Genomic DNA, 20,858 nt, shown 5'->3' with positions numbered 1-20,858 from the left:
TGATCTGACTCCGTTCTTTGTCCGATGTTCATGAGTTTAATTTGACCAAAAGCCTCTTGAACTCCTACAACATAATCAATTACCGTTTTTCCTCTGCTGCCAACGTATGTGAACTCTCCTTCTGCCCCTTTTGATCCATTCACTATTTCCCATCCATATATCTACATACATCAGTAATTTCTTTAATCAACCTTTTTCCTCCCTCATTTATTGTTTTATTCTTGGATTTCCTTATTTCTACTTCTTTACTTTCCCCGTTCGTTTCGTTAATCCATCCTCCTTTTCTTCCTGTTCTCGCGTTCCAATCTCCTACTGAAAATACACTTTCAGCATCTTGCTTTCCAATATTTTCTTTTATAATTTTCATAGTTTCTGTTACTTTTTGACTGTATACTCCAATACTTTTCCACTCCTGTTCTTTATACTTAATCTCTTGCATCATCATATTTTCAATACTTCAAACTTCGAATTTCTCGTTCTCCATCTTTTTATTTAGTCCTGTAATTATTCTTCCTTTTGCTCTCCCTTTGTTGTGTTCTCTTACCGCTGATACGAAATTCCATTCGAAATTTCTCGACATCTGACTTTCTAGATCCAACCATTTATCCTTTTCTAACCACGTTTCCACCAACACTATCATGTCGAAGTCATTTAGATAAGTCCACACCTCACTGTCCTCATTTAATACACCTGCTATATTCTAAACATATACATATTACACCTACTTCTTCCCTCCATCTATTTCTCTTCTTGCGCCCACCATCTTTGTGACTTTTTTATTTTATTTTCTTGAATCTTCTTCCTACCTTCCGTCAATTCGCCATGCCACTCGATATATCTAAACTATCGCTCGTTGATCATTATTTTTATGTAACCTTCTTTTGTGATTTTTCCTTTGTTACTCTTCTTTTTGGATTCATCCAGTATCATTTCCTGAATTTCCCTTTCTTTTTTAGTCAGATCATTTTCAATATATTCTTTTTTTCAGCTTCTTTTTGTTTGCCATGAATCTATCCTTCATTTCCTTGTTTTTAACTTCTACTATCACTAATATTTCTCCTCTTCCTTTATTAATATCTATTTTATTAGCCTTCTCTACCTTAACCTTAACATTTGTTTTCTATAAAATATATTCTTCCACTTTCTTTTCTAAATTGTCTTTATCAATAGATGTCATTATTCACGTGGATGTCTTCCTTATCCACTGCGCAGCTTCTTTATTTACCTATCTTGGAGACATGAACTCTCTTCTTCTTTCTTTTCTTACTAACCTCACTTTTTAACTTTTTTACCTGTTCATTGTTTCCTCGGTTTTTTGTCACTTTCACAGTCTCTTTTTTATTTTTTTACTTCTTTTACTTTTTGCTCCTTACTTACTTGCAGCTCTCCAATTACAAATCTTCTTATCTTTCACCGCCTTCCTGCACGCTTCCTTACACACTTCTGTTCTAACTTTTAGTTACTTATCTCACTCCGTCCATTTACTTTACTTTCACTTCTCTTCAATTTTCCCATACATTATTACTGCTTACTGTCTACAACTTTACGCACCTTTATTTTATTACTCAACTCTTATTTATTCTTTATTTTTCACTTTTCCTTGCTGCTCTAGCACGGACGCGTCCTCTCTCCTACGCGTACCAAACACAAGTCCCAGATTTATATTATATTCAGATGTTTGTTATCCTAAAGAGGCCATCTGTGGATAGTGAAATATTGATTTATCAAAACTTTTGCTTAATGAATAGTCATGCTCCAACAACCTAGTGTTTTTCTATTAGTAATTAATATTTAATTATGACAAAGGAGCAAGTGATGAGGTGTTACTACATTATAAATAGTTCCATTTTACTAGATAAAATTTGTAGTACAAAATTTCAAAATTTGCTTCAATTTAATTATTTATTATTATACGTGCATGAAATTACTACAGAATAAATTTGTTTTGCTGAAGAAACCAGAAAAAAATATTTAATTTAAAATAGTCTGAACTGTTATGCTGAATCAATATTTTAACGTAAGTGATTTTTAACAAAACTGTAACATCTTACTGATATATAAAGCAAAGTCGCTAAAACCGTTGTAATTGCTAACCGCGAAAACTACTAAACCGATTTTGCTAAAATTTTGCACACTGATTCATGATACTTCCTAGATGGTTTTAGTATAGTTTTTATCTTAAAAAATTTAATAACAATAGCAATAAATGAGCTCAAAGTTTTGCAAAAATACGCCAGCTTTTCACTTTAGTTCAGTAAAATCCGCTAGGCGGCGTCGACATAAAATCGAAGCTACCTGCAACATAATTAAATAAGTGTGGTTATAATAGGCCGGAGCGTATCGTTAGCTGTATTGTCGAGCTTCGGCAGCTTATCAAGCTGTTCAGAGAATGCTGGTGATAGTCCTGCAGCTGGGTATCCCGGTTACGGACGACACTCTTCTCTAAGGGGGAAGGAACCCAAGTGTCCCTTCACCCTGAATCTCGACGAGTGCGATCAAAGACAAATAAATTAATTTCAACCGATGCCGTCTCTGCCAGAATGCCAGGAGACATATCTAGCCAGAGCACAATCTGCACCAACTCTTCAGAGTTGTGTGGCAGTCCCATCATCCCACCTGGTGTAGTTAAAGAATTTGTGGCTACAAATGTAAGCAAGGGAAAACAGCTCTGAGTGGTACGGGAAGCCACAACGGCTACCTTCTTGGTAGTCGCGTCCCCAACGCGCTTATCCACATGTTCCCGTCTAAAGATGAGCAATTGAGCAGTTGGTTATCCGGGGAACGACCCGAGACGAGATATTCTTTGGTCAGCGGCGTATCTCCCTCCATCACAGTCTCCGTACATCGAGACTTCCAGGGTAAGAATCAAGCAACCCGTAGCCAGCTCTTCATCATCAGGAATAATAATAAAGAATAGCCTGGAAGTTTCACCACTGGCGCTTTTTAGGGCCATTATAAGTATTTACGTTCCCTACTTAACCATCAATTTCATCGGTTCTTTTTAGGGGCCACCTTAGTGTAAACTACCTTGCCAACAAATACATTTTTATTACCATTTCCGGAAGCGATTCGTCAACTAAAAGACTACATTAACTAAAGACGGGCACTATTAAACCAAGTCAGCTATTCACTGGCAGACGTCACCTGCGGAGTTGTTCTTCGCAAGGCTGGGAAACCCGGTGACCGACGACTCTATATTACCCTCTCGACTCTAAGCATTCAACCAGGAATCACTGATCCTCTCCAAGGTCTGCGCTGGGCAAACCTATAAAGCTATAAAGGAAAAAAAAACTTGAGCCAACGGGACAGCCTCCACTGGACAAGTATCACTAACCAATCTCCCCATCTAAGATCACCAAAACAACTAAATCTGCAAAATAAAAAAGGTGCTTTAGACACCAACGTCTTTGACGTTATACCGGGAGACGTTGGGAAAGAGCACTACAACTAGCCCCAAAGCTTCGGACTTTGTAATTTTTCTCCCAATCAGTCTGGGTCTTCAACAGTAAGCCAGAGAAGGTCACCCTGAGGTATCCAGGCAGTCACAATTGCTGTTAACTGCAGTCAAAAAAGAGTTAACTTAAGAAGCTCACCGGTCTTTTTTAGGGCCATTGGACGTCGAACTACCTTGCCAATAAATGTATTAAAATTAACAAAGTTGACTGTAAATAGCCTTTAGGGGTCATAAAAGTCGTAAGCATACCAATAGTCGCAAAAGGTTATATTGGAAAGAAAACCTCAAATGTATCTAATGAATACAATTTGAGGCGTCAAGAAACTGACGCAGAAAATTTATCGAGATTGAAACAGCAGCGTCAAAATCGTCAACTTAAGAGTCCATTACGTGAGAGATCAGCTTTTCATTGTACCCTTACAGCAATCTCTGAAATCTTTAAAGATCCTACTTCAGATTTTTTAATTAGTAGAAAATGTATTTGTGTTTTTGTGGCAATAAAAATGTTGGGTTTAAGGTCCAGGACTTTGTTGCTCTGGTAATAAAATTGTGAGATATGAGAAAAAACAATTTTTTTTTAATATAAATTTTTTGGGGGTTTTAAATCTTAACAGCTTTAAAAAATAGCCCTTTTCGTGAATTACACAGAAGAAACCAAATCAACAACTTCTTATAGCCATCGATTATTTTATGGCATAAAGAACGCACAGTACTTTTCAGCATAATTATTTTTTTGAATTTGTACACCTTATTATTTGACCAAATAAACTATGTGGATTCCGAAAAAATATGTTTTTAATAAGAAGATTTTTGTTCTGAGATGTATCGGGAATATGTGTAAAATTTTCCAACTAAAAATGTTTAACATTACGTGTCAACACACTACGGTGTTTTATTTAGTAAGTCTCGGGCGAAGCCGAGACGGGGGGCTGCTAGTTATAACATATTTATGAGTCATTATATACCAATGTTAAATGATGTTATAATGTATACGATTACTTATTTTTTTTTCTTTTTTAATACGTGCATCTTATATTAATTCAAAATTCCTTTCTAAACATTATTTTTTACTTTCGTAATTTTTTTTTTTTTTTTTTTCCTACCAGGTTACCACGACAGCCTACTGGCCTAGTCGCCGGGGCCACCCACTAACCACCTATGTGTAGGGGTGTATTGCCACACCCATTTCCAACCCTTTGTACTGATATCCTACCTGAATCCATGGGCACAGTGTGAGTATCTCCGGTGGAACATCTTGCTAGTTAAGCTGACACTCTCTGCACCAATGGTGGATTGGGTCCACTCGCCACTGTGTAGCCTTTCCCCGGAAAGGACTCCATATTCCCTGAAATCCACTACTCGCCGGTTAAGCTGGCGCTCTCTGCTGAAGCATCGGATCCAGACTAATTAGCATCCCTGGAGAAGCCCCATGTTTCAGGGACCACTCCTCGCTGGTAAGGCTGGCGATCCCTACCCGATGCCTGGCATCGGATCCGCTAATCTCTACCTATAGCCCTAACACTGTTTCGCATTCACCCAGGCCCGAAAACCTGTGGGGCAAGGAAAAAACCCTAGGATTACTCTGAAGGAAAATTCCACGGAAAACCCCGCCTTGGAACAGCCGAGGTTACATAGAAACTTTTCTCGATGAAAACAGTTTTTGAAAAAATCTTTATTCACCGAAAATCGATTGCACGACCTTTAAAACTGCGTTGTATCAGTAATAAGCACGCTTACCACTGAGCCAACGCCGCTCCTCTTCACTTCCGTATTATTTTTACGCTCAATTCGCATAAATATTTATTCTCTAGCTTTAAATCTTGATAAGGATACATAGTTTTGTGCATAAAAAAATAAATTCAAAATGTAATATAGTTTTTCTGACTAGAGTGTAATAATTTTTTAATTACCTAAATTTAAAAAAAACACCATAACCCAAATTAATGTATCGTTCTCAAGAAATGAATAAGTGCAATTGTCAGGATTGAATTTTTTAATCAATTACAAATCTTTATCCTTAAAAACGGTAAAATTATCTTACAATTTGTCATTTCACCTAAGTACCAGTCACTCCACATTATTTACCTGTTAATTTGCATAGATATCATATTTTAGTAAATTAATAGATATGTATAAAGTTCTAAACATGCATGTATTGGACTTGAATTCCAGCTAATGGAGGGTTCGAGTACAAAACGCATTTAAGTCATTAAAATTTTGTAACTGTAATATCAACTTTCATTTTACCACCAGAAGTACAGAAACAACTGTACCACCGTCACTGAAAACTTTTAACATGTACTAACTTTAAATCAATGATTTTCTTAATTACAATCTTACAATTTTATAAATAGAAAGCGTTTGTATGCTTGCAAAAATCTTAAAAACTATCAACCCATTTGATCCCAAATTTTGACACAAGACACAAGATTAATGACAAGTTTGAGTGTCATTTTACTAATTGATGAAGCAAAGTCGCTAAAACCTTTGTAATTGCCAACCGCGAAAACTACTTAACCGATCTGACTGAAATTTTACGTACTGATTATTAACACTTCCTAGATGGTTTGAGTATAGTTTTTATCTTGAAAAAGTTAATAACAATAGTAATAGATAAGCTCAAAGTCTTGCAAAAATACGCTAGCTCATTACGTTAATTAAGTAGGATCCGCTAGGTGGCATGGATATTAAATCGAAGCTACCTGTAATATAATAATTCAAGTGCTATAACAGGCTGGATCGTCACAGAGATTTCAGTCGTTTACTGCACATCAAGAGTACAGTTGTTAGTCGTGCAGCTGGGGATCCCGGCTACCGACGACACTCTTCTTCAATGGTCCAGCGACCTACGTATAGTTTAACCCTGAACCACAAAGATTGACCTGCCACCAATAAAACTAGTTGTAGTGTCACATTTGACCCTAGGAAGATGTGAAAACATGAATATGGATATATACTACTATTTTTTATTGCGTTCTGAAACATGCAACACGAAATAATTTAATTTCTTATAATTTTGAAAAAGTCGATCTTACAAATAACAGTTGTGCCCTTAGTAAATGAAAAATGCGAAATTGCGTATCATCATTTTTATTTAAAAAAAATTTATTTTTTATTGATAAAAAATATTTATTAATGTAGAAAAGGTACGAAAAAAAATCAAACTAAAAAACATTTACATGATTATTCGTTGCAAAGTGTGTTGTTCATCGCTCTGTACAATAGTAACAATTTGTTTGTAGTAGCTATGGTAAGAAATAAATTTTGTAGATGCATATTTATTTAAAAATCTCGATAAAATACCGTCTATAGTCGTACCACCTATGGTAGTAGATTGATGTCGATTATTATTAATATGTGAATCTAAAAAATCGTGAAAAAAGTCTATTAAGGGCTGCGAATTTTTATTATTGAAATTAACATTATAATCGCTAGAAGCAATCATAGGCAAAGAATTGTAATATTCTTGCAATGCAGTAGAACCAATATCTGAATATGGTAGCAAATCAAACCGCAGAACCGAATGATTTTATTAATATTAGTATTTGGTAAAATATTAACAGCAACGTGCTTAAAAAGTAAGGTTATATTTATACGCTTGAATTGTAACCGACGGACTCAAACTAATACACACGCACGGATGAACGGCAACTTTCATCTCTCTCAGTCTCTCCCTGCATGTGGCTTATAGACCACTCGCCTCGCCTCTAAACTAGACAGACCAATATTCTTGCAGGTGGCAGCGTAAACACGCAGCACTGGCTACTTATTTTTTATATTGGCTAGCAGCCGTGCACAGCATGTGTGTGTGTGCACGTGTGCATGCATACTTAACTGCTTGTAGATGAATATAATATGGTATATCTATATATTTTGGCTGGCAGCAGCGTACACTCAGCGCTCCTCAGTAGAGAGAGAGAGAGAGAATGGTATTAGTATATCTACATAGGCGTGACATAAAAAGCGTTACGCTTTGAAAATTTTCACTGCCCAAGCAGAAATTCAAACCTCTTATAAAAATTTTTCACATCAAAAATTTGCTAAACGATAACGTCTCTGGCGAAACACCATGAGACGAGTCAAGCCAAAGCAGAATCTGCTCCAACAGTTCAGAGTTTTGTGGTAATTCAACCATCTGATTTGCTGCCATCAGAGAATTTTTTATTACAAATGCAAGCCAGGGAAGAGAGCCCTGAGAAGTACGGGCAGCTACAAAGGCTTCCTTCTCAGTGGTCGTCCTAACGCCATTACTACAGAGAAGGTATTATCTAGGCCCACTTTTCCGACTAATAAATCGATAAGCAATTGGTTATCTGAAGAACGACCTGAAGACAAGATACTCTTTGGTTAGCGGAGTACCTCCCTCCAGCACGGTCTACGTACACAGACTCCGAGGATAAGAGTCTAGCTACCCGCAGCTGGCTCCCCATTATTAAGAATAATAATTATAAGGAATAGCTGGAAGTTTCACCACCGAACCTTTTCAGGACTATTATAAGTATTTACGTTCCCTACTTAACCGTCAGTCTCATTGGTTCTTTCAAGGGCCACACAAGTTTCAACTACCTTGCCAACAAATACTTTTTACTCTTATTTCTGGAAACGATTCGTTGACCTAAAAAACTATATAAACATAGATCCAGCCACTATTGAACCAAGTCATTCATTCACTGGCAGACGTCACGAGCGAAGTTGTTTGTCGCAAGGCTGGGAACCCTGGTGACCGATGATCCTATATTACCCTCTTGACTCTTAGTATTCAACCAGGAATTACCGATCCTTTCCGAGGTCTGCGCTGAAAGAAGCTAACAGCTATAGAGGAAACATAAATTTAAGCAAACGGGTAAGTCTTCAACAGGCGAGCATCATGAACCAATCTCCCTACCTTAGATCACGAAAACAGCTGAGTCTGTAAAAAAATAATGTGCCTCAGACATCAATGTCTTTGGCGTAATACTAGGAGACGTTGGGAAAGAGCTCTACAACTAACTCCAAAGCTTCAGACTTTATAGTTTTCGTCCCGATCAGTCTCGTGCTACAATAGCAGTCTAAAGAAGATTACCATGAGGTATCCAGGCAGTCACGTTTGCTGGATACTTCAGTCGAACAAGAGTTTACTCAAGAAGCTCACTGGTCCTTTTTAGGGCCTTTGGACGTCGAACTACCTTGCCAACAAATATATTATAACTTAGCAAAGTAAAAAAAAAACGGTCTTAAGGGCTCACAAAAGTCTTGACCATGCCAAAAGTTGCAAGAAAGCAAGCTGGAAGGAAAACTTAAAATTTATCTAATGTATACAATTCGAGGCATCAACGAACTGACGCAGATCATTCATCGAGATTGAAACAGCAGCGTCAAAATCGATAAATAAAGAATTCAGTGCTTGAGAGATCAATTTTTCATTGTACCCTCACAGTCAACTTTTAAATTTTTCAGATTTTTAAAGAGGTTAAATATGTTTTTGTATTTTCAGGGTGAAGAAAATATAGATATTAAGCTCCAGGACTTTGTTGCTGTGGTAATAAAGTTGTGAGATGAGAGGAACAATTTTTTTTTAATTATTCATTTTTTTTTGAGTTTTAAACCTTTACAGCATTAAAAAATACCCCCGTTCATCGGTTATACGGGAGAAACTTCAAATCAACGGCTTTTTAGAGCCAACGATTATTTTATGGCATAAGGAACGCACGGTACTTTTCAGTATAATTATATTTTTGTAATTTTAACAGCTTATCGTTTGACCTAATAAACTGTATGAATTCTGAACAAGAATGTTTTTAAAAAGAAGATTTTTGTTCTGAGAAGTGTCAGGAATAGATGTAAAACTTTTAACTGAAAACGTTTCACATTACAGGTCAACACACTACGGTGTTCCATTTAGTGAGTCTTGGGAGAAGACGGGGGGCCTCTAGTAGTGTATAAAAGTAAGTAGCAACTTGGACCATAAAAATTAGTGAACAGTTCATGCTTAAATACTCAAGTATGGATTTATACTTCTATGAAAACACTTGGCAGGCAAATGTAATTATAATTTTAAATTTACCTTCTATAAAACAATATTGCTTACGAAGGTGGTATAGTAATTGTTAAAATGAGTATACTGACGTGAATTGGGTTTGGTTTTAATTGAGTTTTTAATATTGAATAAATTAACGATTATAAACGATACATAATGCCACAATACTACCTCAACAATATGTAGGCTGGCTAGATTAAGACTAAGCTCTGACATCGAATCTTCCGATGATTTCAGAACAACTTTTCACCGCCTACACTCATTACGTCTCTAACGTCACGCTAACATCTGTCACATACGCCCACATACTTATTCTTAGTCCATATTTGATATGTAAAACATAATTTTATCCAAAAGGTTAAAATAAACTATCCTGTAGTACCGTTTTTTGAAGGGTAGTATTATTATATTACATGCCAGTGAAATAGTATAAAAAATACTTACAAAAAATTGCAGTTCATTTAACTGTACCTTTTTTTTCAATATGTTTCCTTTTAAAAACTTTCAGTTTTACATGCAACATTATGACAGAATCACGTCAAATTTTGTTTATATGACCTGTTAAAATCATCCAACTTTATTCAGTACAAAACATCACTTTAAAATAAACCTATTAGATTTTTATAAAGATCCACAAGTTTTTTTTTCTTAATAACACAAGAAAAAAAGGGACGATTATGCGTGTATGTAAGTACATCCACATGATAATTGCCGGCGTTCTTGTGTGTATTTGCGCTCTTCTCACCTCTCTGAGTTTTTTCTTCGCTAACTGTGATGAGCGTCCTTAATCACTTTCATCATGAGTAGAAAAATTGTGGAAGAATTAAACTTAGTAACAATTAATAAATATATTTGTAGAACACAAAAAATTTTTTTAAATTTTGAAAATTTTGAAAAAAGCTGAAAAATTTGTTTAAATGATTATTTATTTACTGTAGAAGTAATGTATAAACAATGAATACATAAATATTTATTAATAAATAAGAAAACTACTGTGCTAAAATATAGTAATTTCTAAGTTTTACAAAAAATCATTTTACAAAAAAAAATAAGCTTATCGCATAAAGAATTTATTGAATAATGCAATTTATAATTGAACCTAATTAATTTATAAACAGTAAAGTAAAATCTACATCAATTGGAAGTTACGAACCACACTATACTAAGAAGTTATCAAATCTTATGTCCATATCACTTATAATTTTTTTTTTTATTTTTAATTTTTTTTTCATTTACTTTTTTTTTTTAATTTTTTTTTCTAGAATTGGTGAGATAAAATGACGTAAAATTCAATAAAATTTGAAGTGTGTGCTGTGGTGTCATAGCTTGGCTTGGAGTGGTGTGGAGGAGACTGGTGCGAAATGGTACGGCAAGGGGGCAAAGTGAAGAGGGAGTAACATGCGAAATCCACTTCTGTTACACGTTTTCTCAAGGTCACCAATCTAAAAGCGTTTATTTACTCTCGTACATAATGTGCCTATAAAAGTATAACTTTCACAAAATTTTTATGCTGCTTGCAAAAATCTTATTGCAAAACTGCTTGCCAATGAAGTTTTACCTTTCGACAGCTAGACGGTGGGTGGTAATGTTTTTTTAATGTTACTTAACGTCAAGTGATCTGTACCTGCAATCAACTTTATGTCATCATAGCAAAAGTCAAAATTTACGAATTGCTCAATGCCATACAATCTATTAGCATTAGCATTGATTCAAAGATATGATATACACATCACCTAACACATATTGATCATTCACTTGTAAATTGGAATCAACCTTAAGAAACTTCTAATCTTACAATACTCAAAATACGAAAATGCACTTTTCCCACTTAACACGTCACACAAAGTGTACCACACAAATAAAATACTCATAAGTTATTAACTGTCATTCTAAGATTTATTGTTTAAATACTGCTCTATTTGGCCGTATCTTTCACTTAAAATCTAAAGTTCATACGATGTCAATAAACTGGGAGGACCAGGTTGTGAGATCTTGCCACGATCCAGAATACTGCATGTCACACTCTAGATAAAAAGTATTCACACACTTTCCTAATAATGCTCGAGATTCTTTTCTGGGCCTTGAGTTTAATTTTTATGCCCACAAGTTATAATCTTATCTTGTTCTTTAAGATTCTCATGGTAATTTAAATTTTTTGACGAATGCTATGAACTGTATTTTTTGTAGAAAAATATCAAATTTTAACATGAAAAAATATAATAACTCAAAAATCTATGAATAGAAAGTGTTGCAGAAATATATCATATTTGAATACAAACAAGAGCAAACATTCTAAAGAATATTTTATAGAGAGTGGTCAAAGCTTTGGGGTTACTAATGGCCCTACAATTAAAGTTACAAGAGCTCTGAAAAATATTCTAGCTCGATTATATTTATAGAGTACAGGATTGTGGTATTACTTTTTTAAGAAAAAAACTCCCTCTGTGGAATTATCAGTTGTTTTTCCTGGCATCTGAAAAAATGTAAATATATATTACCTCTAAGAAATATCCTCCTATATTGTACAGTTAAATGTGTGAGGTATTCCACATAATCCCCTTTGCCCCCAACCGCCCTCTAAAGACCCCCCCACTTTCTCTTCACCGCCCCCCACAAATGAAGGGGAAATTCGTGTTATTTCTACGTTATTTTGACTCAATAAATACTGGATCAAGTCCCCTACTGCCCCCCACCACCCATCTAACCCATCACCCCCTGTACTAAATGTATATACTAAAAGTAGTTTCAATAACAATACAAGGCACTCTCTGTAATGAGATTGATAGGTAAAAATATTTTCTTTTAATGTAAAATATTGAGCGAAAAAAATCCAAAATTTCAGCTACATGTACATAACCCGGAGCATAATGAAATTTGTAAATAATATGATTGTAAATTTTCAAGAAAAGATGCATTAAAAAAGCACGACAGTAGGTTTGATTAAAAAGTAAATAAAGAATTTTAATGGCATGTGAGAAATTATTAACAATTACAGTAATTTTGGTACCTAATTTCCTTTTCAGAATACACTATTTTGAACGAAAGATTTAATATCATTGTGTACCCATCAATTTATTAAAATAGTTATGTAAATTTAAAAGTAAAGAAATAAAAAATAAAACTGATTTATAATAATGTATGTTGTAAAAATATCTTAAGTACTATGCTAAATTTTTTTTTTATTAAGTTAAATAATTATATTTCATTTACTTTTATTATGAACCGTTTTTATGGTTTACCACAGACCAACTAAAGCTGATTTTTTTATGACAATCATACTTAACTTGTGTGAAAGGTATTTATTATATCTTAGTTATTATTATCATTACTTATACCATTCATGTTTTTTAATTGAAAAAAAATTTTTTTCATGAAAGACCTTTCGTCTCCTACCTGAAAGCCTATGAGAAGGATCATAATGCATTAATAGAAGGTTGATGCGCAAAGCGTGCGAGGGGTGGAACCGCACTAGTGTATATATATATAAATATACATAAGATTTATTTTATTTTGTCTAATGAGAGGGGAGGGCTAGTGCCACTAGTTACTTTAACATCGTGTTGTTTGAGCTGTGGTAGTAAATTCGCCGATGATGGCCACTTGAACTAATTTCTTTTGTAAGATTCATCATGAGTTTTGGAGGCAAAATGTGAGCATCATTGATTGTACTCCTGGCCTATACTTAGAATATTTATAGAATCTTTATAAGTTATACTCATCATACTCCTTGCATCTTTGCCATCCTATACAGAGAAAACCTTGTGCTATTATTTTAAAATAAGTATTCCTACTTACTTTTAACATTTCACTTCTAAGAATTCCAGTCATAGGTATACATATGTATGATTCGTTTTTATGGTACTCTCAGTTCGATTTTTGAAGCGAAGCTTCTTACATAAGGCCCTCGCTTAACGAAAGTAAAAGAAAGCGTCACACTTTTTCTTGCCCCCTTCGTTTCTGTTCATCCTCCTGCCACTGTACACTCTCTTGACAGTGATTGTAGTATGTACAGGCGCGCGCCCGCTCTTCCTCTCTTTCTGTTTCTCGGTGTCACCTGTACATTCAAAATACTTTGATAATCATTAGTCACCTTAGAAACTTTTAAAGCACCGTATTGTTAATAAATTTTAAATTTATAAAAAGAATAGACTAAGAAAAGACTACTCAAAATATAGTTTTCTCCAAAATTTAGCTCATTTTTATTCATACATGAGACAAGAAATCAAGTGTATCTATATTTATGAGAGAGAGTGTGATATTGAGTATATATTTAGTTAAGCACTAACTAGTTCCAATCTTACGTCCCGAAACATGTCTACGTTGGCCCTAGCTAGACAACATAGTTAGGTCATAATCTTTTAGCTAGATTGCCTAGTTAAAATTTTTGATCGGGAATATGAATAAAATAATAAATGAGCATTAGGAAGTTTTGTATTTTTTTAATAAAGCTATTAATAAGCAATTGCCAAAAAATTATCCAACCTGAAAATTTAGTTTCTTTATAAAAACCTCATAAGAACTTCACTTCTTCCATAGATCCTGCGACCCATTTTTTTTTTTTTTTTTTTTCTATTGCTTTAAACTAATCAGTTCTCTATTTCACTTTTGCATGATTAAACTGAAATTTTAATTTCCACAACTTTAATTGAAGGATTTATTAATTTTTTGATCTCGTATTTTAAGCTACCACATTACCATTTTTTTTGCCACCACACTCTACTATTATTTTGTCACCATGTTCCATTACAAGAATGCCCTTAAATGTATAGTTGTCTACTGCTGGACCTTGCGCCCCTGCAGTCCTGCACAGTATGTGATCGTTTAGTTATCTTTTTTACGGTGAGATTAATTTTTAATTTTGGCACTACCGTTAGCGCGTAAAATCTAAATGACAATTATTTATTTATATATTCCATATGATATTTATGCATCCCAAGCTATGAATCTATACAGCATAAACTATAAAAAGTAACTTAATGTCAATTATTCTATTTGAGGGTACACTTTAAGAGAAAATTATATAACTGCACGAAAAACATAGTTATGGTTCAACACTCACAATCTGTGTGTGTCCCTTTATGTTTCAAAATTATTTTAGACAGAAATAATAAATATTTTTTTATTTAAGATAATAATACCGTAAAAAAATAAATCCCCAATTTTTCAGTTCATCTTCTAGATAGTTCAGTTTTACTTGTTCACTAATGGCATGCCAATTACCTCAAAAGAAGTTCACAAAAAATTTTCTGTCTTAAAAAGTGAAAGATTTTTGAAGTTATACTTTTATAGATGCGTTTTGCCCTACAGAGTAAATCAATGATTTCAGATTGGTGACCTTCAGAAAAAGTGTAACGGAAGTGGATTTTGCTTGATTTTCCTCCCTTAGCCCCACCTTTAATGACGTACTTCCGTACTGTATAAATACAATAATTGATTCTTATTGCGTTTTCTTCTTTTACAATTTTTCCTTTATGATTAAGGTGATTTTTTTACTTAAGGACGTTTCTCACATAGTTATTAAAGAAAAAGTTCATCTCAAAATTCAGAAATGTGGGAGGAGTGCAAATTTATGCAGCAACGGTGGAAATTATTTTTCTAATATGGATGTACTTACGTACACGCTTTAACACGTACTTAACCCCTTCTTTTTTGTGTAATTAAGAGAAAACAAAATTGTACGTCTATTTAAAAATAAAAAAGGTTTATCTAATAGTAATCTTCCCTACAAACAAAAATTTGGAGGTTCGTACAGATCTTATAAATGTAATTTTAAGTGATTTTTCCATAAGGTAACATGTTAAGTTGCAAATTTTTGTAATTAAATATGTGAAAAAGGGTACAGTTAAACGACCCGCTATTTTTAAGGGTGTTTTTTATTTCCTTAGGAAATTATTTTAACAGCACCAGAAGATTTGATGTAAGTGCAAAGTCTTGTACTGGTCAGCCTCGATCCAACGATAATTGCACCACCTTCGTACAGAACACTGTTTCATAGAAGGTATTTTTATACTCAGTTGCGAAGCGAGGGGGGGGGTGGAGGTGTGGACCGCCCCGGGCGGCACCACTGAGAGGGAGGCACGTTTTTTATTTTATAATTGGTGAAAAAATATATGTTTACATTATTTAAGTATTCTGTTTATTTAATTATATATTTAAGCGTATGCCTTCACTGAGACAAAATACTTTTGAATAAACCGCTAATACAAGAGGTATGAAAGCCTTCAATTCACTTGGGGCTCCCTCTGTTACACTTCTTCTACATACCTATGCTTACTCTGTGCTTACTGAAGTCTGGACTTATTCGTGCTGCGTATTGCACGATCTGTATTGTCTGGTATAGGTTATAGCGAGTATATGCTCTAAGGTGTTGCGTGGATTGAACAAGAACAGAGTTTTATTTATAGTTATAGTGAAACTATTGTTTTATTAAAAGATTCGAGACACTCGAAAAACAATCCAATATTTAAGAAAAGCTGCTGCACTGTGAGAAAAATTATGGACGAACCTAAAAGCAGCGGACCTAAAAAAAGTCATGAAAGGAGAGGTATACTTAAGTTTGCGAGAAAATTCAGCCAGCATCTATTTACTTTTGTTAGTGAATCCGAACTTTCAAGGAATCATTTCAAATCAGGCATCGTATCAAAATTTCTTTGTTTATATTACAGTTTACGTATTGACGTATAATTAAACTGAGACTACGATCGAACTTGATTCAACGCGATAATGAGGAATACGGTTTTGAAGAAAGGGAGTAAACGTGCACGAGAAAGCTAAGTGCTGAGTACAAACAAAGCTTATTTCTGATTTACCTGCAAGATTTTATTTGTGTATGTAAAGTATCCTTGTTTTTGTTTACATTTGTATTACTGGCATATTTATACACAGTCTGTTGTTACGTTACGGTATGTGGATTACAGTTATTCATTCTACGTAATGGGAACTGTAATATGAATTTTAGCATAGCCTCTTCGTTATAAAATTTGTAAATAAGCTTAAAATGAACAAATAGCTTGATTTGGTGTCGTTTCAATTACTTTCAGATAATGAAGAGGCAAAAAGAATGTGGTGATTCTTATAGGAAGCAAAAAAGGCTAGAGAAAAACAATGTATGAAGAATACAGGAGCAATATTTAAATATTTTGAATTCATCGGCAAAAAATGTGTCGGCATGTGATACAGAAACTAGTACCATCTCAAGTCAAAAATCTGTTCAGTTATCTAGTAGCGATCGAGTTGATTTTGAAGTTTTGGCTAATAAACCAGTTATAGTTGGTGAAAAACTGGAACCGATGGTAGAAGTTGAAATCCCCGAAGAAATTAATACTGTTGAAGGCATAGTTTGAGTTAATTCCACGAAGTCTACGGGTACATCTGAATCTATCAGCGATTGCAATGATATTGGAACTTGGCCTGTCCTGATCCCAGATAATTTTCAAATTTTCGTTGTGACTCGAGGTTATAAGACAGTGCAGCACCTTGACTGCGAATTTGCTGAAGTGATTCGTCCAAAGCCAAGAGATTCTACCAAGGGACCCAAGGGAGTTGTTAAAAAATTAAGCCGCGACTGGTTTTTCAGAATTATGCCGAATGGCGACAAAATTTTAAGAACGTGGATGGCTCATTCTCCTTTAAAAAAAGCATTGTTTTGCTCTTGTTGTCGATTGTTTGGAGTGATTGTGAATGATAAATCTGGGTTTAATACTATTGATGGCTTTAATCAGTGGTGGAAACTAAATTCTAAAGTTTCAGAGCATGAATCGAGCTCTGTACCTATCGAAAATTTTGAAAAATGGCAACGCTTGCAGATGAAACTTAAAGCTGGTGCAACGATCGATAAAACAACACAAAATATGATTGTCAAAGAAACGCAAAAGTGGAGGCAAGTGCTTGTCAGGATGATGGATATCATCAGATTTCTTGCCAAACAAAATTTGGCTTTGCGAGGACATAAGGAAATTATAAATGAAAATAACACTGGCAATGAAGGCAATTTTTTAGAATTTATCTTTTTGCCAAGTACGACCCAAATTGTTGTGAACACTTGACAAAGGTGAAGTTGCAAAAAAAGTGAGCATATCTTACCTATCACCTAAAATTCGAAATGAATTCATAAGCTGTTTGGGGAATCATGTTCAAAAAAAAATTCTGAGTGAAGTGAAAGAAGCTAAGAATTTCACTATTGTATTTGATAGTACACCAGGCTACTCACACAAGGACCAGACTAGCCAAATACTGCGTTATGTGAAACTTGATGGCACTAAAGTGCAAGTGACCGAATCTTTCATCGACTTTCTTGAAACTGACGGTAAAAAAGCTAAGGATATAGCTAAAATGATTTTGGACAAGTTTAAGAGTAATGAACTAGATATTTAAAATTGCCGTGGACAGACATATGATAATGCTTCCACCATGTCAGGAAAACACCCTGGTGTACAAATGCGTATCAAGGCAGTTAATAAAAATGCTCAGTTTGTTGCATGCAGTAATCATTCATTAAACCTGGCGGGCTTAAGCGCAGCTTCAGTAGCAGTAGACTCAGTGACGTTCTTTGGTACAATGGAAAAAAATTTTAACTACTTTTCATCGTCTTCTCATCGGTGGAAGGTACTTACCGACGTTATGATGGAGTGCTAGGCATGACGCCGTAACGATTATGAAAATCCATTACAGTGAGATTCTTTAGGTGTTAGAATCACTTTCCCTGAACACAGAGGAAAATGCAAAAACAAGAGGAAATGCTGATCTTCTGCTTCCTGCCCTTCAGTCGTTATCATTTTTGGTATTTCTTGGACTATGGAGTCGAATTCTCAGTGAAATAAATTATGCTCAATTATATTTACAAACTAAAGGGCTGAACGTACACCAATGTGCGATAAAAATTCAGGCATTAGAAACATTTCTCATTAATAATCGAGATGTTTTGGTCGACGACGCACTTGATTATGCTAAAAATACATTTGAAGAACTTGGCGTCGAAATAGCTCCTCGTTGAATAAAAAAGAAAAAGAAGATGCATGGCGAGATCGTTGAAGATGTTGGCTTAACCTATATCAATCGGTTAAGGCAAAAAATGTTTGAGTCGGTTGACACTATTATACAAGAAGTAAAAACCAGATTTCAGCAATTACACCAGTTGGATGTCAAGTATTCATTTCTCACACCAACTAACTTACTGAATAAAGAGTAAAAGTGTATGTTTGAAAAAGAGCCCGATGACATCGATGTCAAAGAGTTTAAAATTGAGAGAGAACGGTTACGTAATTTCGTTACTACAGCTGACCTAAAAGATCAAGACACCATCATGAAAGGACCACTTGAGCTGCTAGAATTCATTCAGGAGTATAGTTATGGTATTTGCGTTCCCAACGTTGTAATTATGTTTCAAATTTTTTTTACTATAGCAATCAGTGTTCCTGCATGTGAACGTAGCTTCTCAAAGCTGAAGTTAATTAAAGATTATTTGAGGTCTACCATGGGTTCTGCACGATTAAATGATTTGGCCATTTTGTCAATCGAACAAAATTTTACCAATGAAACTGATTTTGACCAAGTTATAAATGATTTTGCTGCGCGTAAGGCCCGAAAAGTTAAATTGTAGTCGATTACGTATCATTTTTGTATATTATAGATTTACATCTGTAGACTTAGACTTAGATATGATTTCTATTTTTATTTATGAATCAGAAAATATTACTGTGTTATATTTGCCTTTATATAATAATATATTATTTTTACTAAGTTTAAAAAAAATGATTTTACTTTTAACACCGATAATATATTATATTCTAATAATAATAAAATATTATATAATAATAATGATAATAATAGTAATCATAATAATAATAATAATAGTAATAATAGAAATAACAATTATAACAATAATAATCAGAATATTTTAATGTCATCACAAGGGCGGCAAAGTATGGTTCCGCCCTGGGCGCCCATAGTCCACGCTACGCCGCTGTTTATACTCAAAATTATATTGTTTGCCATATTTCTTTATAGAAGTATAACTTTTTACTTTGGTACTCAAGTATCCACTGTCCACTGGTTTTTTTTTCAAAGTTTGGATGATATTTTTTAACCGTCATCACATTTCTTTCGTATGATATTATACATTTCGATACGTATTTAAAAGGTTTCATGTAATAAAAGAAGTTATAAATCAAATAAATACAGCTCTGATACAGTATAGATTTATTTCTTAATCAATAACGATGGTAGAACATATAATCGCTAATTAGTTGAACACTCAATTGTTGTATCATTATCAAAATAAAACTCTTTTATAAATTATGAATACAAATTTTTTTAAATACATTCACTGAAGTCCATGACACTCATGGGTTTATAACTGAATAGAGTAAGAGACAAATGGAAGTTCCATCTTACATAAAAGGTTGGAAATAACTACTTACTACAGAAAAATGGATTGTTTTAATACCTTTAGAAAATTAACATGATCGCGCATCGCTCTCTTTACTCGTAAAATAATTAACCTGCAAGCATTTTAGTAACTACTACAAGTATTTTGCTGTTTTCTTCGAACTACAGAATCAAAATTGGTTTATCTCGACTTTAATCAAAGTATTTTGATTTTCAAGCTAGAACCCTTATATAAGAGCACTTATGAAATTCAAACATTAGTAACTTTTTGGTAAGCACTGAATATACTATAATCAAATAATGTCAAAGGATCATAAATGATCACTTACTGTAATTGTATTGCTAATTGTCACTTTTTTTACTGTACATTTCTTTCAATGTTTGTTTTTAAGTTACAAGTATTTTAAATCATTATTTAAAACATACGTATTTTTACGTTTTTTCCTATATTTTTTATTCCTCCGTAACTCATTTGGATTTGTTCTTACAGCTAGCTAAACGACAATTAAAAGATGCCTTTACAAGAGCTCAGTTAGGCAACTGGGTGAAAAAGCCAATGGAACAAGACATGTTTGAAGTAGAAATTTGAGTGAATAGAAAAATATTATTGGTACATAGTTGTGGAGTAAGCTTTAATACACTTAACTAAATGGTATCATTAATGCATCATATTATTCGAATTGTAATTTATTACTCAGCATTACTAATAGAATTAATATGTACAATAGAAAAATTCATTTGTATAGTTTTTATAACCCTATGTAATGCATTGTTAAATATACATCATCAAACTATTCTAAATTTTTACAAGTTATTGAAAATTCATGTTAATTATCCACAAAATTCAAAATGATACTTTTGTTCTTTCTTACGGTTATATTAGTTATTATCAGTTTTGGGTACCATTTTTTTTTTTTTACTTATATGAATTTTTAATGTAAGTACAGCGATAAAATCTAAATTGTTTGCTTTAAAATTAATTGATAAATAAAATATGCGAGT

General features: G+C 33.8%; 1 protein-coding gene across 1 annotated transcript in view; it reads left to right on the top strand.

Moving 5' to 3' along the window:
• The window catches only part of Adar (adenosine deaminase acting on RNA), a 349,448-nt gene extending 328,870 nt beyond the window's left edge, over positions 1-20,578 (top strand). Inside the window, exon 7 of the mRNA XM_089597228.1 lies at positions 20,347-20,578. Within this exon, the coding sequence (XP_089453354.1) occupies positions 20,347-20,445 (99 nt within the window). The 3' untranslated portion in view covers positions 20,446-20,578. The remainder of the gene's footprint in view (positions 1-20,346) is intronic.
• Positions 20,579-20,858: the final 280 nt, after the last annotated feature.

The sequence above is a fragment of the Copidosoma floridanum genome, unplaced genomic scaffold (assembly GCF_036245765.1).
Source record: "Copidosoma floridanum isolate Cflo_tuat_1 unplaced genomic scaffold, Cflo_Japanese_pri ptg000031l, whole genome shotgun sequence".
Lineage (NCBI taxonomy): Eukaryota > Metazoa > Arthropoda > Insecta > Hymenoptera > Encyrtidae > Copidosoma > Copidosoma floridanum.
The sequence above is the reverse complement of the archived record's forward strand: the minus strand, read 5'-3'. Positions and strand labels throughout refer to the sequence as shown.